This window comes from Castor canadensis, chromosome 19, assembly GCF_047511655.1.
Source record: "Castor canadensis chromosome 19, mCasCan1.hap1v2, whole genome shotgun sequence".
Taxonomy (NCBI): domain Eukaryota; kingdom Metazoa; phylum Chordata; class Mammalia; order Rodentia; family Castoridae; genus Castor; species Castor canadensis.
The window spans coordinates 42705239-42730072 of NC_133404.1; the positions used below are offsets into that span (position 1 = coordinate 42705239).

The 24834-nt window shown below is 50.7% G+C and overlaps 1 protein-coding gene across 4 annotated transcripts in view; it reads left to right on the top strand.

Annotated features, from left to right (window-relative positions):
• Positions 1–24834, top strand: part of Slc28a1 (solute carrier family 28 member 1) — a 40480-nt gene that overhangs the window by 14240 nt on the left and 1406 nt on the right. For all 4 annotated transcript variants that reach the window (XM_074061588.1, XM_020183520.2, XM_074061587.1 and 1 more), the window contains 7 exons: positions 4877–4957; positions 6515–6595; positions 9338–9463; positions 17394–17524; positions 19026–19194; positions 19471–19668; positions 23974–24055. In XM_074061588.1, the coding sequence (XP_073917689.1) occupies positions 4877–4957; positions 6515–6595; positions 9338–9463; positions 17394–17524; positions 19026–19194; positions 19471–19668; positions 23974–24055 (868 nt within the window). The remainder of the gene's footprint in view (positions 1–4876; positions 4958–6514; positions 6596–9337; positions 9464–17393; positions 17525–19025; positions 19195–19470; positions 19669–23973; positions 24056–24834) is intronic.

Here is a 24834-nt window from a genome sequence, read left to right on the forward strand (position 1 = left end):
TGCCCTCTGTCATTGTCCCCTCACACGGTGATTAAGTGACATCCTCAGAGCCCTTGTGTTCCAAGTGGGTGTTTGGGCTCTATTAAAGGATTAGGTCTTAGGTGACAGATGGCATAGGCCCTTTGATCTTTTCTCCCAGCCAAAATTTGGGGCCACATTTGGAGGTCTAGGCCGTACTTCCTGACCAGGGGCTTATTTCCCGAGTCAGTCAGTTTTTAAGTGACAGAAAGACAACTCAAAATGACCTAAGGAGGGGACTGGGATGCTCAGAGCCTTCAGGTTCCGCTGGATCCAGGTGCACATCACCTGGGATCTGTCTCATTCATGTCCTGCTCTTGATTTCTCAGTATTAGCTTTATTGAGTCTTGAGCAGGCTCTCTTGATGTGGTAGCAAACAGTAGGCTTATCTCTATGCAACTTAGAAACCTTGTGAGAAGGAAGGAAGAGAGCAAGAAAGAGATTAAAAGAGAGAGAGAGAAGCCCAGAGTGGGCTCTTCTTGTACAGTGTAAGCCTGAACTGAAGCTTGGAGCCCCTAGGCTGAGTGGAAGAGGATGGTTTCTCCAAAGAAATGACAGCTTTTTTAGCAAAAGCAGGGGGTGGAGGACCCAGAGCTCCTCCCTTCTCTTCCATTGCAAGGCTGAGAGCATCCCTGGGCTGCGTCTGGCTACCTTTGTTCCCCTGCTAGTGCCAGTCATTTCCTCTCACTGTGGACGAATGTACACTGCCTGAAACTTGCATCCCTCTAAGTCACCTCTGAAGACCTCCAGGCCCTTGACTGTTAATGCAAGGAGGGTTTCTGTGGCTTTGTATTACAGAGGGTCCCACCAAGGCCTGGAGAGGAGCAGGGAGCCACCACTGGCACCCAGCATGGCAGGGTGGGGCTAGACCGAGCAAGGTCTCCTTCCTCCTGTCTTAAGCTACCACCAAGGTTCACTTACAAACCAAAAAGCACCTTGATGACAGTAGAGATCCTCTGAAAACACATTTGAAGAGCACCTGCCTGGCAAGCCCAGGACTCAAATCCCAGAACTGCCGAAGGAAGGAAGGAAGGAAAAAGAAGAATGCATCTGTGGTAGCAAAAGACTCGGAGGAGTGATATCCAGTTAGAGAGAGAAGTAAGGAGAGAGGAGGGTTATCATTAACCAGGCTGAGCATTTCATAATCAAACACTAGCAATTTCCTGGCCCCTGGGAAGTTGAGTCCTCTGGACAAATTCATGGTTAGTGTGTCACGCAGTGCATCCTTAGCAATGCCAGGAAGACTGAAGGCAAACGCTCCCTGGCCAGGAGTTCCCTCTCTCACAAGAGTCACTAATCACAAGATGTAATTCACAGATACCCCATCTGGATCACCTGTCTGGCTGTCTCTCTCTCTCTCTCTCTCTCTCACACACACACACACACACACACACACACACACACACACACACGCAGGCACACATGCTCACTTTCCAAGCGTGGCACTTGCCCTCCAGGTGGGGCTGCGGTGCTGGGTGCTGCTCAGCTGGATGAGTTTTCCTCTGTTCTTTCTGTGAGTCACATGGCTCAAGTTCAAGGTCTCCAGCCAAGGTCAGCCTGGGGAAGTCCTCCCTGAGCTTCCAGACTTTCACAACGCAGGCGTTTCCTGCCAGGCTGAGGTCCAGCTGACCCCTCCTCCAGGAAGTAGAGTCTTTCCCTGGATGGCTACAGCCTCCTGCCTGCCCTGGGCCTGGAGTCCAGCAGACGTGGTGGCCTCTTCCTGGCTGGACTGACTTGATTGGTCACATACACCTCCCGCCCTCCCCTCCCTTCTAGTAACTTTCTACCCCTTCCCCCAGCTCCTGTGTCCCCATCCTTGTCATGGCCGACCTCCTGCGTCACCCTTTCGTGATCCTCCAGCCTGTGGAGCTTGTGTCTACCTGCTAAGCTCAAAAGCACTGCTCAGATGCTCCCCGGGGAGACCTTAGGGTGAAGGAGAGTAGTTTTATCTCCCCAGAGTTTTGGGGTATCTGCCTGAGGCAGACTCTGACCCCCAGCCGTCAACAGTGCCAAACTTTGTACTCACACAAAGATCAAATAAGGTAAGGACTGAAAGGTGCTATTCGGTGATTAAGGGGCCATATTAGTGAGCACAAGTTTTCGTTTTGTTTTTTTTTTGTGGTTCTGGGGCTTGAACTCAGAACCTACATCTTGAGTCACTCTACCAACTGTGAAGGGCTTTTTTCAAGATAGGGTCTTGTGGAACTATTTGCCTGGGCTGGCTTTGAACCGCAATCCTCCTGATCTCTGCTTCCTGAGTAGCTGGGATTACAGGCGTGAGCCACCGGTGCCTGGCTTGAGCACAAATTTCAGGGTACCTTGCACATAGCAGGATTTCATAGCAGGCACATAGTAGGACTGAATGACACTTCCTTCTTCCTTCCACAGCAGCACTGCCCTGCACTGCCTGCCCTGTTCTGTCACCCCATGCACTGCAGGCCCCAAGATATTTCCTGGGTTGACAAGGTCATATTGACCACAGGAACATTTCTAGTATTAACTCTCCCATCTTAAAAATCACAGGTAACCTCTCTTCAGCTTCCCTTCCCAACCTCGACTGTCCCCACTTAATCCAAGCACAGCTTCCCTTCCACCCCAAATCCCCATCTTGCAGACAGCAAATGTCTCCTGGTGCAACTCTGCAGCCAGGCCCTGCTGCCTGCACGTCCGCCTGCCTTAAGCCGTCTCTGCAGCCTGCCAGCCTCCCGCGCATGACTGAGCGCATGGGCTGGGCTGTGTGGACCCTACGTGAGCCTCTGCACTCTGGCTCCTGGCAGAATGACGTCATCTTCCCGTGCTGTGGGTGGGTGGGGGGCTTCCAGCCCCAGGCCGTGAGGATCACAGGGCAGGAGGAGACTTTCTGGAGCCAGTGCCTGTATTCAGGTTATTCCCCCCGCCCCAGCTGCGGTGACATTGGTGACAGATGTGGAGGACAGCCAGTCCAGAGAAAGCCTGTGCTTGGTCCAGGAAGGGTGAGGGGAACTCCTGAGCAGGAGTTACTTCTTATCAGCACTCTGAGCCACCTGGGGCTGTCCTAGGGGCCCTCCCAAAATCCTGAATCATTTTGAACACTAGCCTGAGTGATCTTGCTCAACTCTCAGTTCTGCAAACACAGAAGCAACCTGTGCCTATCTCAGTCTCTCCCGCTGTGCCACTCCCGGTACAAGGACTGCCTGTGCTCTCTGTCTCTGGACCCTTCGTCCCTTCCCTCTTTGCTTGGCTATCATCCAGCCTCTGTCCCCACCCCTCCTCTGACACCGCCTCACATTTGTCTCCAGGAGAAATTGCTGCATGCCAAGGGTCTGTCTCAGGCCTTACCTGACCAAAGCTCTGCGCAACACCCTCTCTTGGCCAACCTCAGGACACCTTCAGTTCCCCGGGGCTCCTCCTCCTTTTGCCTTGCTGCCATGCTGACCCCAGGGCCCTGTCCTCTCTCTGCTCACCCCAGCCACTCTCTGTGACTCATGTGCACCCTTTCCCTTCGCCTTGAACTTCTTATGGACAACACCCACACTGACGCCTGATCAGGATCGCCCCACTCAGCTCCCAATCCTTCAATCCAGCTGCTCTCCCTCCTCCTCCCATCCCAATTCCACGGGCACCTCAAGGCTGTCAAGTTCAAAACCGAATCGATGACCTCCCTGTAACCCCCCGGACCTCTTCTCTGGGTTTGCCCCTTTCCTTTTGAGAAATGTTCACCTATTATGGAAAATTATAGAAAAAATGGGGAATTCAGAAAGGAGAAAAAAATAACCCCAAATTCCCACAGCCTCGGTGCTCAGAAGCAAGTCCTTTGACTGTGTTGGGAGCTCGGCCTTCCGGGTCCTTTTATGTTTAATATCCCAGTTTCCCACTTTTTAACCTAAGAACTTTCTCATGGACTACCAATTTTGCGTACTGCTAAAACTGCTCTCTTTAAGACCCTGGGGAGGATTGCACATGGGCAAAGCAAACATCCCCACAATGCAGCAGGGCACAAGGGAAAAGCTGATGTTGTTCAGCCTCAGTCCCTGAAGCACCCACTCCACCTCAGCTCCCCAAGGCACCTGCCATCGCTGGTCACCGCATGTCCTTCTAGTGACGTCTCTGCCCACACACAATGCGATCTGCAGAATAGCACAGCACACCCCTTTGCTCGTTCAACAGCCTGTCTTGGAATTATCACACACGTCCCCATAGAGAGAATCCTCGTTCCTCTTGCCTGACTTCTGGCTTCTAGCACACCATTGTGTGGCTGTGCCACAGGTTTTTAAACTCTGTAGATGACATGTAAGTTTGGCAGAAGGAGAGGGTGGTGACAGCATGAGGAGCTGGCAGTAAGAATGGGGTGACAGGACACAAGCTGGCCGTAGGAGATGGGATGACAGGACAAGGTGCCATTTGCAGGTCCGGGATGAGTGTCATGCAAGCTTGTTGGCACTGGGGGTACGTGGGTGCCCAAACGATGAGGGGCCTTTCTCTCAGGCTGAAAGCTAAAGCTAGAGTCATTACCCATGGAGGAGAGGACACTGTGCAAGGTGCCAGGCCTGAACAGCACCTTTAACCTTCATGACACAGTAAGGGGACATTTGATCCTATGTAGAGACAGAGAGGCAGGTGGTAACAAGCCTTCAGGCCCCACTCCCCGCACAGCACAGCTGTCTGTGGACGTGGGAGTAGGTAGACAAATGGTCAGTACTGAGACGGCAGAGGAGCCTCCAGAGAGGCCCCACATCGCACACCTGGGAACTTCCTGCACCTGCCAGGTCTCCAGACAGGTGAACCATGGACCAACTGGGCCACCTGGGGTGCCTGGGCTCTGCCTCATACCTGCCCCTGGCTGCCTCTGAGCAGGGTCCCCTGCGCTCTGTCCCCACAGGTGTTGCCCATCATTGTTTTCTTCAGCTGCGTCATGTCAATTCTCTACCACGTGGGCCTCATGCAGTGGGTGATCCTAAAGGTAAGTTCCCAGTGCCCATGGCAGCTCTCCTGGTCACCAGATCCCAGGTCCCTTGGCCTCAGGGTCCAACCTTCCCAGAATCCCCTGCTTCCATAGTCCCAGAATTCCTTGCTCCCAAGGTCCATACCTTTTCAGACTCTCTCACACCTACAATCCACATTCTTCCAGAATCCCTTGCTCCTAATGTCTGTACCCTCCCAGAATCCCCTGCTCCCACAGTCCATATTCTTCCAGAATCTACTGCTGTCAAAATAGCCTTTTACAAGATCTCTTGTCATGACACTAAAGACAAATAGAACCAAAATCCAATGTGGACTCTGTGAGGGAAGGTAAACTGAGGTGTTCAGGGAAAAATAATATACCAAAAAGACCTTGAGAGATTGTAACAGAGGGCCACATAGGCCAGACATAGCTGATGTAATATCCCGTGCTATGTTATAACTACATCTGCTGAATTACAGCCAGGATAGAGGACAGCATCGGACGCCATTGATTTTAGTTGACGACACTCAATAAATCAGCACAAGTGGCCCTCCAGGAGTGCCGACACAACTGTTTGATGTTTGCGTGTTTGTTTTGTGGCACTGGGGAGGAACCCAGGGCCTTGCAAATGCTAGGCCAGTGCTCTGCCTCTTGACCACTCCCCCAGCCCCAACTTGTGGTTAAGAGCACACACTGCTAGTATGAGGGAGGTGATTGTCCCTGGATCTGGAAAGTGGTTTCAGTCATAGTCGTGGGTTCAGACAAAGAGAGTTGGGAGCAAGAAAGTGAAAGGGCTCGAAACTACACCCTCCTTGGTGTGGTTGGAAGAGTGAGGAATGATGGGGGACAAGGGGAAGTGAGGGGCAGGTAAGCTAGAGAGAGAGAGAGAGAGAGAGAGAGAGAGAGAGAGAGAGAGAGAGAAGAGAGGAGGTGACCTGGGGGATAGCAGCAGTGGAGAGAAATTTTGAGAAGGCAGATTTCATCTTGATTGAAGGAAAGGGCTTTTCTGACAGTGTTTCCCAAAGCCTTCTTCTAGCACGTTAGTGAGCACACCTGGTGGGATAACGGGGAAACCAGGCTAGACCCAAGGCTAACCAAACGTAAACTTGTGTCACTTAGCCCTTTCCTGAGCGAATGTGTACCGGCAATCGCCAAGCGCACACGCAGCCATTCTCAAACACATTTGCCCAGGGAATCTGTTTTGCACCGAGGCCACACATTTCAGGGGCTCTGCCTTAGTGGCTGGAGGCGCCCTCATACGGAATGGGTGGCCTTGGGACGTGGTCAGCGTCCTGCAATGGTGGTGTGGAGGAGAAGATAAGCAGGCCTTTGGAAGAAATGTAGGTGAGGGATCTTTGTCTGCTTTCTGGTGCTGGAACAGAATGCCACAGGCTGGGTAATTTATAAGTAAGAGTTTATTAGGTGTGAGCCACAGCACCCAGCCCTTGGAAATCAAATTTCAACACGAGTTTTGGGAAGGATATTCAAACTACATTAGGATCCCTGCTGGGCCGGGAGTTGGAGGACCGCAACGCCTTATACCCTGACTCTCTCCGACCCTGGGCTTCCTTCCAGATTGCCTGGTTGATGCAGGTCACCATGGGCACCACAGCCACGGAGACTTTGAGTGTGGCAGGAAACATCTTTGTGAGTCAGGTGGGTGCCATGTCTTCTCCAGAGACAGCAGGGGTCTCCAGCCCCTGGAGCTCCGCGTAAGCCCAGGAAGAGCCATTGGAACCTTCTCCCCAGGTCACCAAACACTGCCACCCTAGGGATGCTCCAGTGGGGGCTGCATGCCATGCCTGGGTCAGGCCACAGAAGACCTCTGTCTCCTGCCACCACTCTAGCCCTAAGCTGTCCTCATCAGCTTAGAGACTCACAGATCCTACAGGGGGAAACTGAGGCTGGGGGCATGGGAATAATATGGCCAGGGTGTCCCAAGGATAAGCCAAGCTCAGGATCCAGGTGTTCTTCCTGGCCAGGGTCCACTCCGTTGCATTAGTTTGTCTTTGCGTCTTTCTTTCTGACACTAAAACAGTTACCAAGGTAACTGTGACTGTGAAGGCTCTGTGAGTCCTGAGTCCCTTCAGGCCTGACCCTCTTGATGGGAGACTCGGAAGTTCTGCTCCACGTCTGTCCTGCCCGCTTGTCAAACGATGCCACATTTTATTGGATAGTTTAGGAATATTTGGGGATCTTCCTGTCTTGTTTTGCTGTGGTACGGTATGTTGGTTTCAAAAGTTTTTTTTTTGTTTGATTTCAGCAATTAAGATAGCTGTGCTCTCAGATAAGTGTCCCCCAAATAACTTAAGATGTTCGAAATGAGGCCTAATAGGAAGAGGACCCCAAAATACAAAAGCTGTCATTTTAATAGTCCATGTTTCTGCTGAGAAAATAGGAACTGTGGTCACATATGTGACACTGGGTGACATAAAAGGCTCCCAGGGCAGGTCAACTTGGACAAGTTGTTAGTCAAGCTGTCCTGGAGCCCCTGGGTTTCTGCCTGATTTCCCTCAAGGGGAGGGCACAGGGATCCTTCTAGGATGGCAGCAGCATTTCAACCCGTAATCGTGGTGGGTCTGCCCCCCACATCCCCAAATGGAGCACAGCAGCCCATGGCTTTAAATTATTTAAATGTCTCCCTTGTCCCCCTCTGGAGCCCTGAGCTGTCTTCTGAACTCTGGACTGACACATCCAACCTGTCCTGTGACCCTTCTGTTGGAATCTTAAGGACTGCTCAGACGTGATGCCCTAAGTCCTAACAGACAGGATCTGAATTCAGTCCTCATTACAGCCTCCCCACTCCGGCCTCTCTTCTCAGTAACTGGGAACATCTCTCTGAGTGCTCCAGACAGAAAGACAGCCGTCCTCCCTTCCTCTGCCGCCCTCCCAGCAACCCCATGCACGCTCTGCCCCCTCCCCCAGCGTTTCTCCAACTGGCCCACCCATTCCTGCCCAGGACCTTACTGTTGGTTTGGTCTGGAATGCTGTGCTCCCACCTGTACATTTGGCTCCTTCGGTCTCAGCTGACCGCAGCCCTCCCCCTTACTCCTCCTAGGGAGGCCTTTGCTCATTGCCCCCCTTTAAGTACCCCAACCATGAGGCTTCTCTATCCCATGTCTTCACAGCTTTCCCCCCCTTTATTGTGCTGGGTGGGGTGCATGTGGCATTTACACAAGTTCTTACAATATATCAAATACACCATATTGAAGTCACCCCCTCCACCTCTCTCCTTTATCCCTCCTCCCCTTATTCCTGGAACGGTTTCAACAGGTGTCACTTTTGCATTTGTATACATGTGTACACATTTTTTGCCTCATATTCACCCTCCCACACCCTTTCCCCGCCACCTCCCCCCTCCCACTGATGCCACCCCTCCTCCCTGGGCAGGACCTGTTCTGACCTCCTGTTCTTTGACTTTGCAGAAGAGAAAAGATTAAAAAAAAAAAAACATGACATTTTTGCTTGAGATAAAGGTAGCTACACAGGGAGTTTCCTTGTGATATTTCCATGTATGTATGTATTATACCCCAATTGGTTCATCCCTCTAGTTGTCTTCATTCTACCTTAGTCCCTTTCTTATGGTGGTTTCAGTCGGTTCAGATTTCTATATTCATTCTTGTACAGAGTATATCACCCATATTCAGCTTCTCAGTTTCCCTCTTTTACCCTCCCCCTCTCGTGAGCAACCCCGCTTCGTGTGACCTGTGTTTCACAATATTGCTGAATTCCACATCTGAGAGCCTTCACAGCTTTTATCACCATCTGCTCTTTGCAGATTCTCCACCTCCTTCCTCCTGTCACTGCTCCCAGGGGAGGAGTTTTTGTTTACCCCTGTGACCCCATCCTGCAGAACAGTACCTGGCACAGCAGGTGCTTGGTGACTGTGTACTGAGGAATGAGGAGTGGCTCCAGTTTCCCCATGTGCCCTGGGGCAAGCACCATCCAATGCCCCTGCTCCTTTCTTTGTGGCAACCCCTGCCCTCAGGCCTGGAGTTGCACCTGCTCCTGTCCCTTGGTGGGAGCAGTGGTCGTTCTCAGAACCTCTCTGAGCCTCTGTTGGCTCTTCTGGGGAATGGGATGACAGCTCTGTCTCTGAAGGCTGTGGGTGGTGAGGGTGAGGTGCCCAGTAGGCCTGGCACATGCCCCGCAGGCAGTCAACCTGGGGGAGCATTTTCAAACTGAGAGGGAGGCCCAGGGCCCCTCAGCAGAGGTGTCAGACCCTGAGGTGCTGAGAGACTCAGCCAGGTGGGGACTGCAGCAGTCACCCCACTGTGCTATCTCTTCCCCTGGGTCCCCCCAGCACTCACAGGGACCACCATTCCCAGTGGGTGGGGAGTGAAGTTGGGGAGCGCTCTACTACCCAAGCTCAACCTGTCTACCAACTTCCACTTGCAGACCGAGGCTCCTCTACTGATCCGGCCCTACTTGGCAGATATGACACTTTCTGAAGTCCATGTTGTCATGACTGGAGGCTATGCCACCATCGCTGGCAGCCTGCTGGGTGCCTACATCTCCTTTGGGGTAGGTGGAGCCGTCCCTCTGCTGAGCCATGCCAAGGCCCTGAAACCCGGCATTGTGGGAGCCCTGCATGCTTTCTAGCTAGAGCAGCCCGGGATGCTCTCCCTTGGGTCGGGCTGGGAGCTTGGCTGCCAGGCTGGGTGAGCAGACCTGGTGGGTGGGACAATTGCTTTGTCTTCTCACACGGCCATTGGGGACAAAGATTCCAGTGCTTCATTTACTATACCAGGCAAGGTGCTAGATGTCTTAAGGAACCCACTTCCCAAATGAGGTCGGAGAATAAAGAATGCCTCAGTTGGGATCTGAGCCCAGATGTTTCTGACTCTAAAACTCATGTTCATTTCTCCATATTCCTTCCCCCCACCTGCCACTGTCTCTGGACAGCTGTCCTGCTCCCCCACTCCACCCCACACACCTCCATACATGCTCTTGGGCTCAGGTCATCCTTGGCTCCTGAATTGTTGCTTGAGTCACTGACCTGGTGCAAAGCATGCATAGGTCAAATTCCAGGGCTGTGAACTTGGCCCTTGAACCAGTTGTAACACTGCAGCCCAGCAGGCAGACAAATCTTCAAATGCATCCGGGTATCTGCTACAGAGTGTGGTATTAACGCTTTGCATCCAAAAATACCTCCTACCTATTTGTGCTTTCACAGCAAATCCTCAAAGATCTATTTCTTTCTTTTACTATCAAAGAGTGTCTTGGTTGTATGGAAGTGAGTAAAGTTTTGAACAATGGTTCTCAAAGTGTGGTCCAAGGACCAGCACCAGGAGCATCACCTGAGAACTTGTGAGAAATGCAAGTTCTTGCTGGAGGTGTGGTTCAGATAGAGCACCTGCCCAGCAAGCGCAAGGCCCTGAGTTCAAACCCCAGTACCGCCAAAAAAATGCAAGTTCTTGGGCCCACTTCAAAGCAGCTGAATCACACCCTGGGAGTGGGCCCAGCATTCTTGTTGTAACAAGCCTTCCGGAGGATTCTGATGCTAGCCCATTTGAGAGTCACTGACTTAAAATATGTCATTCCAGATCCTTCTGAGGAAAGGAAGTCATTTAAGTCTCTATACTTGAAAGCTCACATATTTGCTTTTTTGTTGTTGTTTCATTGTTACTGTTGTTTTTGTTTTGTTTTGTTCTGAGACAGGGTTTTGCTTGCTATGGAGCCGAGGCTGGCCTCGAACTTGAGCTCCTCCTGCCTCAGCCTCCCAAGTGTTGGGATTGCTACCATGCCTGATTTCCTTCTTTATATAAAAGATGAGAAAATCCTACCAGTAGTTTTCTGTAACTTACTTTTTTCTTGTAACACTCTGATCATGATATAAGATTCAGAAGCACAAAGGAAAAATTAGGCAGAGCTAATAAAAATATCACTACAGATAGTCCCTGAGTTACCATGGTTAGACTTAAAAGTTTTGAATTTATGATGGTATGAAAGTGACACACATTCAGTAGAAATAACACTTTGAATTTTGAGTTTTGACCTTTTCCTGGCTAGATATAGGGAGTACTGTTCTCTTCTCCTCTCTCTGTCTCTCTCGCCTCCCTTCTCCTCTCTCCTTTCTCTCTTTCTCCCTCCCCTTTCTCTCCGTGCCGCTCCCTCCCCTTCCCCCCTCCATTGCTCCCCTCCTCAGTCCTGGGGATTGAACTCAGGGCCTCCCACTTGCTAGGCGAGTGCTTTTGCCCTGCAGCCTCAGACCTCCATCCTCCCATCTCTGCCTCCCGAGTAGCTGGGATTTCAGACCATGCTGTCTGGATCCCGGACAGCGGCAGCGACCCACAGCACCCAGTCAGCCACAAGATCCCCAGGAAGCAGTCGGTGCTCTGCAGTGTTCTGTGTGGCGAAGCTAGGGTGTTCAGCGGCGTAGGTGAATTAAACACACATTTTCGACTTGTACTATTTTTAATTAACGATTGATTTATCAGAATGCCGCCCCATCGCAAGTCAGGGAGCATCTGCGCTTAAAAAGTATGGACCAGGAGAAAACAGTTAATAAATTATAAAAAGATACTCGAGCTCACTGATGGTCAAAGAAATTAAAGCAATACCTTATGTTTTTTTAACATTATGCGCATATTATGTGCCTCTAACTGGCAAAGGTGTGGGGGTCTCATTCTCTCGGGGGGCGGTATAATTGGTATGAACTTTATAGAACACATCTGTCAGTCCATTTAAAATCTCCTGATCTGGTGAGGAATATTTTGATGTAGGAATAGTCTCACAAGGGCCAGGTATTTTGGCACACAGCACTCAGGAGGCTGAGGCAGGAGGTTTTTGAGTTCAAGGCCAATCTGTGCTACATAGTGAGTTTTAGGCTACCCTGTCTGAAAAAAAAAAGTTTCACAAATATTCAAAATTTCAACCTTTCAAATTTATAATAGTAATAAAACTGGAAACAACCCAACTGTCCAACGGTGGCGTGAGTTGAGAGACTTTATCTGCACAGTGCAGCGCCACTCAGCCCCTGGAGAGAGGGAGCTCCTAGTGCCTCTCGGCCTTGACCGGCCTCCGCCTGCCCCCAGGCTCCACTGGTGCTGTGTGTGCACAGGAGAGGGACAGCACGATGGCCCGTGGTGTCCCATTCTCTGGTCCCGCGGTCTCTTATCCCTGTCCTCGGGTGGTGAAAGATCAGCTGGCCTCCTCTTGCTCCATCCTTCACTCAGGACTACGGACCACACCTGTGAGCTCAGCTCCCCTCCACAGGCCTGCTGGGCTTTGTCCGACCTAGCACCTCTGTTCAGAATTCTAGAGACTGTCACTTGTGGATATCCTGTCACACCACGGCCTAGGAAGGGTTCACCACTACCAGTGGTTTTTTTAAATTTTTTTTGCAGTACTGGGGTTTGAACTCAGTGTCTACACCTTGAGCCACTCTGCCAGCCCATTTTGTGATGGGAGTTTTTGAGATAGGGTCTTGTGAACTATTTACCCGGGCTGGCTTTGAACCGTGATCCTCCTGAGCTCTGCCTCCTGAGTAGCTAGGATTATAGGAGTGAGCCACCGGCACCTGGCATCAATGTTTTTTTTGAGGGAAGGAATTTGACACTTGAAAAACATAAATCCCAAACTTTGTTCTTTAAACTTTTTTTTAGGGTGAAATATTGGGGAGGGGATACCAGGCCATTTTCAGGACTTAGGGCCTTTGTATACCTTGACCTCACCTGGGCCTCACAGCCGGTTCTAAGAACCTCCCTGGTCTTCTTCCTAGTGTTGCTGGGACCTCTTGTCACTGCTCAGAACTTAACTACAGGAGGAGGAGTGGCTAGCAAGCGAGAGGCCCTGAGTTCAAACCCCAACAGCATCAGCCGGGGGGAAAAAAAAAACTTAAATACTAGCGCTCCTCCACTTACAATGGACAACATTCTCCCCCCACCCAAATCCATCGTAAGTTTAAAATGCCTGTAATACACCTAACCTTCTCTAAGCTGCACAGTGCACTGACCGCCTGGGCTGGGCTGGCCCTGTGACAGCTCACATGGATTTGCAGCCCACTGCTGCTGTCCCCATGGCTGGCCTGTGGATTCAAATCACCTTCACACTGTTAAGTCAAACACCATTCACCTGAGTCATTGTTAAGTTGGGGACCCGTACTGGAGGAGCTCTCTCCTCTGACACAGTGACTTAACACTCAGCCCACTTCCTCCCCGTCTCAGTTCAGAGACCAGATCCACCTGGGCAGGGCAGCCTATGGCGGCCAGAGACTGGGTGCCCCCTTCCCTCTAGCTCTGCAGCATGCACAGATACAGCCAGGGCCCAGAGCCTCTGGTTTGGAAGTCCAGGCTACAGCACAGCTGGCCAGGGTGCACCTGCCACCTTCCTCCCCTCTACTCTGCCCTGACCACTGGCTTGGCCTCTTACTCCTGACCCCGAGAAGCTCTCTTCTGCCCCCACCTGGCTCTCAGCTGCCGCTGCAGCTGCCACTGCTCCAGCTGGGCATCCTTCTACCGCCTTCTCCTCTTGGTGCTGCCCTTTAACTCCCTCTCCCAGTCCACTCCTCAACTCTGGCTCTGCCCCTGAACTCCAGAACAGTCCCTCTTGCTCTCTCCTCCAACCTCACAGCTTCTTTTTCTTTCTTTCTTTTTTTTTTTTTTGAGACAGGGTCTTGCTATGTAGCCCAGGCTGGCCTCAAACTCACCATCCTCCTCCTGCCTCAACCCCCAGGGTGCTGTGATTACAGGTGTACCTCATAATGCCCAGCTTGCACTCCCAGACTCTTAAGTCCTTCCCCTTTGTCCCACGCTCCCTTTGCCCACGCCTCCTGCTGCTGGTACCTGGATAGCTCTGGACTGGTGATTACCAGGTACGCGGTCCACACATGGCTGCTGAGCACTTGAGATGAGGTCAGTCTGCAGTGAGATGTTCTGTGAAACGACAGAGACAAAATTAAAGTATTGAATTAGTAAGTTTATATTCATCAGATGGATGGAAAGAAAACATTTTGAATATATCGGTTAATTAAAATACGCGATTAAAAAGTAATTTCACATCTTTCCTTCTTTCTTTTTGGTGGTACTGGGGTTTGAACTCAGATTAACCCATTGCTCTTCCTTCCGCTTCCACCACCCCATGATTCAGCAGCTCTCAGTGCGTTTCGTTGTGCTGTCATCCTACACAGGTGCAGTGGGTTTCACTATTACTCACTCCATTCTCTTTTCCTCTCTTCATCCCCTCGACAGCCCCACGATTGCTAACACGTTCCCTATGTGTGCATGTGGTTACGTTTGTATTTGTGTACGTTTGTCTTTTGGATCTGTCTTCCACATATGAGAGAAAACATGTGACTTGACTTTCTGAGCCTGGTTAACTTCAATTAACATGATGACCTCCGGTTCCATCCATTTGCCTGTGAATGGAAAAATTCCCCGTCCTCTGTGTGGCCGAATAACACTTCATCGTGTGTGAACACCACATTTTCTTAAGCCATCCGTCAGTTTCAGGGCGTCGGGGCTGTTTCCGTAGCTTGGCTATTGTGAGTAACACTACAACAAACACGGGTGTGCGGGTGTCTTTATTGTAACTCGACGTATGCTGTTCGGGTTACCCTAGGAGTGGAATTGCTGGATCATATGGCAGTTCCTTTTAGTTTTCTGACGAGCCTCCATACTGCTTTCCAGAGTGGTTGCACTAATTTACATTCCCACCAGCAGTGCACACGGTTCCTTTTTCCCAGCATCCTCGCCAACATTTGTTGTTTTTTTCTTTTTCCTTTGTGGTACTGGGGCTTGAACTCAGGGCCTACACCTTGAGCCACTCTGCCAGCCCTTTTTTGTGAAGGGTTTTTTCAAGATAGGGTCTTGTGAACTATTTGTCTGGGCTGGCTTTGAACCGTGATCCTCCTGATCTCTGCCTCCTGAGTAGCTGGGATTACAGGCACACCGGCTTGTTTGTGTTCTAGATTATAGCCATTCTGCCAGGAGTGAGGTGGGATCAAATGGTTTTGATTTCCATTTCCTTTATGGCCGGGGATGTTGAACCTTTCTTCATGTGTTTTTTTGGCCACTTGGACTACTTCCTTTGGAAAAGCTCTGTTCAGTTCATTTGCCCATTTCTTCATTGGGTTGTTGATTCTCTGGGAGTTTAGTTTTCTGAGCTCCCTGCAAATTCTGGATATTAATCCCTTGTCAGATGTATAACTGGCAAAGATTTTCTTCCATTCTGCGGAATGCCTCTTCAGTCTGGTGACTGGTTCCTTTGCTGTGCAGAAGCTTTTTAGTTTCATGTGGTCCCATTTGTCAATCCTTTCTCTCAGTTGCTGAGCCACTGGAGTTCTGTTGAGGGAGTCATCGTCGCCTATGCCTGTGTGTTCCAGCATATTCCCTGCCCTTTCCTGCAGTGGTTTCAGAGTTTCAGCCTTACGTTAAGGCTTTGAATTGATATTAGTACAAAGTGGGTGAAAGTCAGGGATCTAATTTCAGTCTTCTGCATGTGGATGTCAGTTTTCCCAGCACCATTTGTTGAAGAGGCTGCCTTTTCCCCAACATGTGTTTTGGGCGCCTTTGTCGGAAACACATGGCTATAGCTGGGTGGATTTATGTCTGGGCCTTCTATTCTAGGTCTCTTGTTTTTGCCTGGAGCCTCAGACCATGATCTTTCTCTATGCCACCTGAGTAGTAGCTGGGACCCAGGTGCACACCACCATGCCGAGTTTGCTGGTTGAGATGGGGTCTTGCTCACTTTTTACCTGGGCTGGCCTCAGACCTGGCCTCCTGATCCTCAAATCCTGAGTAGCTGGGTTTACAGGCAGGAGTCTCTGTGCCTGGCTCACCTCTTGTTATGTTTTGAAGTGTGGCTGACATTATATTTGTACTGGGCAATGCCAGTCTAGGTCTTGTCCCTTGTTCCAAAGCCCTGGGTGTCACTCGCCCGCATCCGCAGGTGTCCTCCACATGCAGCTCTTTTTTCTCAGTCTCTCTCGAAAGAGAGAGGACCAGAGGAAGTCCCCAGCTCTCGAAACTGCTAAGCCTCGAAACTGGTCAGAGGCCAGCCTGGGCTTCAGAGTATGGGTGTTCAGGCCTGGTTCCTGACCTTCCTTCATGACAACAATATGTCACATGCCTTCTTTGGCCCTCTGTTTTTATTAGCCTAAGCATGTATCTTAAACCTCCCTCCCTCCTTCTCTTCCTTTTTATTTACAACTTAAGAATGAAAGCCAGGTGTGGTGGTGCACCCCTGTAATCCCAGCACTTTGAGAGGCTGAGACAGGAAGATCCAGAGTTTGAGGACAGCTACATAGTGAGATCCTGTCTCAAAAAAACCCAATAAATAAATAAAAATACAATTTAAGAACTGCCGTTGGCTTATTACAAATGTTAAGGAGAGAAATGTTGTACTTTTCTGTTTATAAAAATGACATTATTTTGTGAACATTTTGAAAGACACCAAAAAGCAGAAGGAAAGAAGGAAATTGCCAGAGACGGCCAGTGTGTTGACGTTTTGGAGTTTTTCTCTCCAGTCTTCTTTTTAAACATAGCTCTGGACACTGTCTTTCCCTGTCATTGTGGTTCTGGCCTATATGTAATTTTGTGGGTGTTTTTCTCCATTATCGTGAGGACTCGAGAACGACGACAGTTTTCCATGGCAGCCTTACAGTGCTTAGCTGGGCTCCCATTGTTACAAGTTCATGTTGGTTCTAATTCCGCCATGTGGTAAGTAGCACAGCTGTGGGAAAGAGCGGGTCATCCTCTCTGTAGAAAAGCACAGAGAAGCCAGGGCTTTGGGTCATGGGGAGGATTAAGTTCAGGGAGGGAGGCCAGAGGGCTGACGCAGCTCCGCCATCTTGCTGAGAATGGCTTTTCCAGTGTGGCTCCCAGTGGCAGAGCCACGTCTTGGAGTCTGCTTAGAGGGCACATTTCCTGAGAAAGATTCCCTAATCACAGGAGTGGGGGTGAAGCATTGTCCCTGTCACTGCAAGCATTCAAAGAAGGACCCTATGCAGGGGTTCTATCCCCATTCCAGGGTGTGAGGGACACCGGGGTGGAATGTGGCCACTTCTTTGATGGATCCCTGCTCAAGTTCCAGAACTGGTTCTGAAACCATCACAAATCCCTCAGTTTATAGAGAACCTCAGCTAAGGCAGATAATGGGACAAAGAGAGACACCCTTAGAAGGGAAGTTAGAACCTTGAACTTGGAGCCAAAAACAGTGATGAGTTTTAATTCCTTCTCTTCTTTTATTTTGGGCGAGTCATATTGACTCCTTCGGGGCCTCAGTTTTCTTATCTGTAAAGTGGGGTGACAATCCTTGCCCTATCCAACACATAGAAGCACTGGGAAGACATATGAGGTCCTGTTAATGACTGTGACAGCTGGAATGACAATGAATACATGCTAGTGTGTATACATGAAGCACACACATGTGCCCCTGCTGCCCTGGGCCGCACTCCATGGTCCCACACGTTTCCTTGGGGCAGTCACCCCACAGCCCTCTCTCACTCTCACAGATCGATGCGGCCTCTCTAATTGCTGCCTCCGTGATGGCTGCCCCTTGTGCCTTAGCCCTCTCCAAGCTGGTCTACCCTGAGGTGGAGGAGTCCAAGTTCAGGAACGGGCAAGGAGTGAAGCTGAGCTACGGGTGAGCACAGCTGGAGGCCCATGAAAGGGACAAGGGGTAGGGTGTGGGGGCAGGGGCAGAGGGGACCCTTACCCTGACCTCCTACTGCTTCCCAGGTCCACCTTCTGGGTTGTGGCTTCACTCATGAAAACACTGACTCTGTTCCCACCTCTTAATCCCCAGCAGCAGGAAACAGCGGACTGGTTAAGTGTGGCCCAGGTGTGGGCGAGTGGCCTGGTATGGGTATTGGTGTTGAGTCAGATAAAGGCTCCAGGCCACCTTCTCTGTGTGCCTGAGCTCTCACCACCAGGTGGCAGTCGCATTCTGACACATGGGGGCCAGCCTTCCACCTGCTTTTGTTATGGTCTTCTCAGCCCCAGTAACTAATGGAACATTTAAATAGTTTTCCCTTTGGTGGACTGGGGTTTGAACTCAGGGATTCTCACTTGCAAAGCAGGCGCTCTACCGCTTGAGCCACACCTCCATTCCTTTTTGCTCTGGTTATTTTGGAGATGGGGTCTGAGAACTATTTGCCCAGGCTGGCCTCAAAGTGCTATCCTCCCAATCTCAGACTCTCAAGGGTTGCAGGTGTGAGCCATCAGCGCCCAGTGACATTTCATCTTTAAATGGCTGGAAAGGCAGCACTTTGGACCAGTGTGCTCGAGACACTTGGGTAACTCCAACCCCAAACCCCCAGGGCTCTGGAGCAGTGCTGTCCTGTGGAGACAGACTGTGGGCCACACTACCGTTTTACACTTTCTAATAGTCATGATTTTAATAAAGTATTTTACTTAACATAACCTATCCAAAAACATGTTTTTGGAGGGAGGCAGGGCCTCCCCCAAACCTGGGGTTTGAACTCAGGATCTCACATTTGCCAGATAGGCAACTCTACCACTCGAGCCGCACCCCTTGCCCTCTCTGCTTTAGTTATTTTTCAGGTAGGGTCCTCAGTTTTTGCCTAGGCTGGCCTGGGTCACCATTCTCCTACCCGCGCCTCCCGCACACCTGAGATGACAGGCACACGCCACCATGCCTGGTTTGTTGTCTCTCTCTCCCCCCGCCTCTCTCCTTCTCTCTCTCCTCTCTCCTTCTCCTTCCCTCCCCTTCTCTCTCTCCCTCTTTCTTTCTCTCCTTCTCTCTCTCTCTCCTTCTCCTTCCCTCCCCTTCTCTCTCCTCTCCTCTCCCCTCCCCGCCCCCTTCTGCCTTTCTCTCCTTCCCTCCCTCCCTCCTTCCTAAATTCCTCAATTGGGGGTGTGTTTTGCACTCAGCACCATTCAGTTCAGACCAGCTTTCTCTCAAGTGGTCATGTCCACATGTGACAAATGGCCCTGTGTTGTTGGCACAGTCTGGAAACCTGGGTCCCTTCCCCAGTGCTTCCATGAGCTCCGTTCTCTCGGTGGCTCAGAGGGAAAGCAAGGACCTCAGATTCTGAAATGCTGTTCAAGCTCCTCCCTGTGTGGACCCCTGCTGTTTGCGGGGACAGTCCAGTAATGACCTGACCTGTTCGTCCTATTAACAGAGACTCCCGGAACCTGGTAGAAGCAGCCAGCAGCGGGGCTGCTCTCTCAGTGAAGGTCGTAGCCAACATTGCTGCTAACCTGGTCGCATTCCTGGCTGTGCTAGCCTTCATCAACGCCGCCCTGTCCTGGCTGGGCAGCATGGTAGATGTGCAGGAGCTCAGCTTCCAGGTGTGGTTCTGGGGCGGGGAAGGTGGGATGGAGGGGGGGGGGTGGAGAGGATAGGAGTGGGAGGGTGGGGATGAGGAGTAAAGGGTGGAGGATGGTGGGGCCGGGGGAAGGTGGTGGGGATGGGGGTGGGGATGGTGGGATGGAGGTGGAAAGGTAGAGATGAGGGGTGGGGGATGGAAGATGGTGAGATGGGGGAGAAGTGGTGAAGATGGGAGGGTGGGGATGGTGGGGTACCCAGGCTTTCACCCTGGCCTCCATTGCCTTGTGTGCCCTCAGCTCATCTGCTCCTATATCCTGCGACCGGTGGCCTTCCTGATGGGCGTGGCCTGGGAGGACTGCCCCGTGGTGGCCGAGCTGCTGGGCATCAAGCTGTTTCTGAATGAGTTTGTGGCCTACCAGGAACTCTCCCAGTACAAGCAGCGCCGCCTGGCAGGGGCTGAGGAATGGGTCGGCACCAAGAAGCAGTGGATCTCCGTGAGTGTCCAGTCCCTTCCCTGGGCAGGGGGTGACACAGCCCTAAGGGCCCCTGGCAGAAACTTCTCAGGTTCCCTGGGCCTAGCTGAGATGGATGCCCTGAGGTGGCAGTGGCCCTACTGTCCTGGGAGGCAGATGGCTCAGGGCTCTGCTGCTCCTTCCTCTAGGCCCCTGGGGGCTGCAGGGTGGGGAGAGCATCGCTTGAGACAAGGCGGAGGCTGAGATGGGCCACTGTTGGCTGTGGCCTGGGGTCAGCCTCTTCTCTGTTAAGCAGAGGGGAATGCCTGCCATGTCCACCCCACAGGAAAGCAGGGAGCATCCAGGGTGCTCCCAGAGGGAACCAGTGAGGAGCACTGCCCACTCCCTAGTGTGCTGGCTTCCGCTTGGGAACTTGGCTGTTCCTGTTAGAATTTCTTCTAAAAGACTGTGAAAGTGCTACAAAATTAGCTTTTCTAAGAGAACACACACTCTACGCAGATTGTTAATAATTTTGGGGGACTGGGATTTGAACTCAGGACTTCACATTTGCAAAGCAGGCGCTCTACCACTGCACCCACACCTCCAGCCCACTTTGCTCTGGTTATTTTGGAGATGGGGTCTCATGAACTATTTGCCTGGGCTGGCCTCAAACCGTGATCCTCCCCATCTCAGCCTCCCAAGCAGCTGGGATTAAAGCCTGGCTCTGGTCACATTATCAAGAATGAAATTATTGCCTATCATGTCACCATCCTAAAATAAACAGCTATTGTTTTATTTATTTTCTTTTTGAAAGAATTTACATAGTTGTTATTATAGCACCCAGGTGTATTGTAGCTAGATTTTTTTTTTTCTTGGTGATGATATTGGGGTTTGAACATAGGGCTTCATGCTTGCTAAGCAGGCCAGGTTTGGGGTTTTTTTTTTGTTGTTTTCTTGTTCTATTATGACATGTGCATCTTTTTGTTTGTTTGAGACAGGTTTTCTCTAGGTAGCCCAGGCTAACCTCGAACTCTTGACCTTCCTGCCTCAGCGTCCTGAGTACTGGGATTGCAGGAGTGCCCCAGCACACCTGCTGCGACTTTTTGTTTCTTGGCAGTGCTAGGGATTGAACTCAGGGTCTCAAGACATGCTAAGCACAAGCTTGCACTGAACTATACCCCTAGACCACCATCATCACTTTTTTTTTTTGATGTTACTGGGATTTGAGCTCAGGGCTTCACACTTGCTAGGCAGGCGCTCTACCACTTGAGCCACTCCTCCAGCTACCAACTTCACTTTTGTTCAATGTATTCTGACATATCTAGCCAACCCTCTGTCATCGGGCCACGTGGATCGGCTCTGTCATGTGGCCGTGTGTGTCACACAGTGTTCAGATGAGCGTCTTTGTGCACAGAACTTTCCTGCCCCTTGGGTCACTTCCTCAGGAGCGTCCCCAGATGTGGCCTGTGGAATAAGAGGCTCCTAAAGGGTCATGACCCCTGCCCTTGCCACCAGCTGTGCCTTGGGCATACCTGCAACCACTGGGAGCCTGTATTTGAAAACAAGTTCCGTGGCTTGGATGGCAAAGGGTAGCTTGCTGTGTTGTCTTGCATTCCTTGAGGGGATTGGAACTTTGATAGAAAATGCTTCTTACCTTCTCAATTATTTTTAAGGTCATACTCTTTCCTTTACAAAGCAAGTTTGTGTGGAGTAAGATGTAGGCGTTTTCCTCTCTCTGGTCTCACCCCTGCCCCAGAGGTCATCAGGGGAAAGCTTCCTCATGGCCTCTGTTTTATGGACTTAATTCCTCCGGCCAGGGTTCACAGAGACCACGAAGGTGCCAGGCACTCTGTAGGCACCACAGATAAAGAGAGGTTCCACGGCTGTGGTCTCTGGTCTCGTGGGACTTACGTTGACCGAGAGACACAGGCCACGCGTAAGAAAGAGAAGAATGGAGTGATGGGCACAGTTTGTAGTAAGATGTATGAAATAAAAACAAAAGGAGAGGTCTTCTTGGCTGGACTGGTCAGAAAAAGCCTCCTTGAGATGTGACATTTAGGCCAAGACTTGGAGGAAGGAGAAGGGAGCAGCTAGGAGAGGCTGGAAGAACATTCCAGAGAAAGGAGGAGGCCTGGGCAACAGCCCTGTGGTTGAAAAGCACTCATGGTTTGTTACAGAACTGAGTGGTGGACTTACCTAGAGCAGGTGGTAGCCGTAAGATGGTGGCACAGGCAAAAAGTACTAGGAAGTCACTGGAGATTCCCATTTTAAAAGGATCATCCAGGCTGGGCATGGTGGTGCATAGCTGTAATCCCAGCACCCAGGAGGCAGAGGCAGAAAGATCACATGTTCGAGGCCAGCCTGGGCTGGAATAGTGAAACCCTGTCTCAAAGAAAAAAAGAGGAAAAAAAAAACAGGAAAAGAAAAAAAAAGTTCAGTTGGGCTGGCAGGGGCAAAGGTACCTTAATATTTTTTCCCACAATATTTGTATAAATCCTTTACATTATAAAGACATTACTCCTTTTCTGTTTTCTATAGATTTCCTCGTCTTTTCTTCCTGCCCCCCCCCTTCATTTTGTGTACAGGAATTTGTTTTTCAACACAGATTTTATATCAAATCTTTTCCTCTGTGATTTTTTTCTATTACTTTTGTACGTGGCTATTGGGTAAGAATCTGTGTTGGTTACTTTGGCCTCCATGACCCCACAATGTGAAGGAGGAAAGCCTGATGTGGGCTCAGAGTTTCCTGGTGGGGAAGGTGGGCAGGGCGGCTTGCATCATGGGAGATAGGAAGCAGAGAGTGAGAAGGAACGGGGGCAGGGCTTACCCCTCAAGGCAGCCCCCCCAGTGACCTGCCTCCTCCCCCCAGACCCCCCCCTACAGTTTCCACAACCTCCCAGATACCACCAAAAACTGGGGGCCAAGCACTCAAGCACGTGGCCTGTGGTAGACGGCCAGGTCACATTCAAGTGGTGACAGTTTATTTTTATTTATTTATTTATTTATTATTGTTTTATTATTCATATGTGCATACAAGGCTTGGGTCATTTCTCCCCCCTGCCCCCACCCCCTCCCTTACCACCCACTCCGCCCCCTCCCTCTCCCCCCACCCCCTCAATACCCAGCAGAAGCTATTTTGCCCTTATTTCTAATTTTGTTGTAGAGAGAGTATAAGCAATAATAGGAAGGAACAAGGGGTTTTGCTGGTTGAGATAAGGATAGCTATACAGGGCATTGACTCACATTGATTTCCTGTGCGTGTGTGTTACCTTCTAGGTTAATTCTTTTTGATCTAACCTTTTCTCTAGTTCCTGGTCCCCTTTTCCTATTGGCCTCAGTTGCTTTTAAGGTATCTGCTTTAGTTTCTCTGTGTTGAGGGCAACAAATGCTAGCTAGTTTTTTAGGTGTCTTACCTATCCTCACCCCTCCCTTGTGTGCTCTCGCTTTTATCATGTGATCAAAGTCCAATCCCCTTGTTGTGTTTGCCTTTGATCTAATGTAGCAGTGACAGTTTAAAATTCCTTAAACAACATGGCAAAGGACTTACGACCAGGAGCTTTGCAGTCAGCCAGAACCAAGTTCAAATTCTGCCCCGGCTCCCTCCTTGCTGCGTGACCTTCCTCTCTGAGCCTCAGTTTAGCTCTCTCTAAAATGGTAGCAATAACCGCCTTGCAGCTCTAACTGTTATCATTCTAGCTCTTCTATCATTTTATGCTGAGGATATTTATGTTTCATTGAGCTGGAGTAATTTTACATATGGTGAGAGATACTGCTCTAAACCAATTCTTTCTTTCTTTTTTTTGGTGGACTGAGGTTTGAACCCAGGGCCTTCGGTTGCTAGGCAGGCGCTCTACCACTTGAGCCACTCCGCCAGCAAATTCTTTTTTAAGAACTACCTCGTTTAAGTCCCTACGGCATGCCTGGTATTTCTCTGCCAGGCAAGTACTAATCGTCCCAAAATACTAGCACTTGTGTTCCCTGTCCTAATTTCTCTAGACAGAGAAGCAGAAGCTCAAAGATGCTACCGACTTGCTCCAGCTGGTCACAGGTGGCCTCTTTCCAGGAGGCCACACTCCCTCCACGCTCAGCCCGACAGCATCCTAACAGGGCATTCAGCCTGAGAGCGTTACACGGAGTTTAGGAGGGCCTAAGGGAGAGGACTGAGCCAGCCTAAATCACACCCCAAGAGACTGGGATGAAGATGAGGGGGCTGAAGGACAGACGAGAGAGGTTCTTGAAGTCTGAGCTGAGTTACAGGGAAGGGGCAGCACTGTCTCCAAGGTCAAGGTCACCCAGGAAGCAGTGAAGGCCAGGTACCCTCTCCTCATCTGTCATCTGTATTTCCAGGTCAGAGCAGAAGTCCTCACGACCTTTGCCCTCTGTGGATTCGCCAACTTCAGTTCCATTGGGATCATGCTGGGAGGCCTGAGTGAGTCCCCCAGGAGCTTCCCCAGCCTCCAGGAGAATCAGGGACCCGAATGTGCTGGGGACCACAAGCCTGAGTTGTCCCATGTGTCTAAGGCAAGCCCAGACACCACGGTCATGGAGTTTCCTCCCAGCCCTAGAATTCCACAATTTTTGTTCTGGGGCTGGCCCCTCTCCAGGCTGTCCTCTGGGAAGCCACAGAGCCTCGACCTACCTCTGTCCCACAGTTGGGAAGGGGTGATGAGAGAGTGAGCAGAGTTGGGGGGCATAAGTAAATGAAGGGCACCTTCCACTCTTGGTCCCTCTGTCTGCCCCCATTTTGTTTCAACAGTACTGGGATTTGAACTTGGGGCCTTAGCAGGCACTCCACCACTTTAGCCATGCACCAGCCCTTTTTTGCTTTAGTTATTTTTCAGGTAGCCTCTTGCATTTTTGCACCTACTTTTGGTAGGTGATTTTTCTACCTACACCTCCTGCATAGCTGGGACTACAGGTGTGAACCACCATGCCTGGCCTTCCCTAGTCCCCTTTCTTTTGCCTCTTTTCCTACCTTCCCAAATGTGAGTTCCCAGGGTGACCTCTGCCTCTCTGCCCTGCTCTCAGCTGAGAGCAAACAGCATCTACCATTCAAGTTGCCCTGGCTGGTGGTGGAATGAACCCATTTTACAGAAAAGGAAACAGGGTCTTGCAGAGGGGAAGTCTCTCAGCCAGGAATGGGCTGTGGGTCCCCAAGCTCATGTTCTCCTGAACCTGCCATTGTGGGTGTGTGGGGCTGAGGTGGCA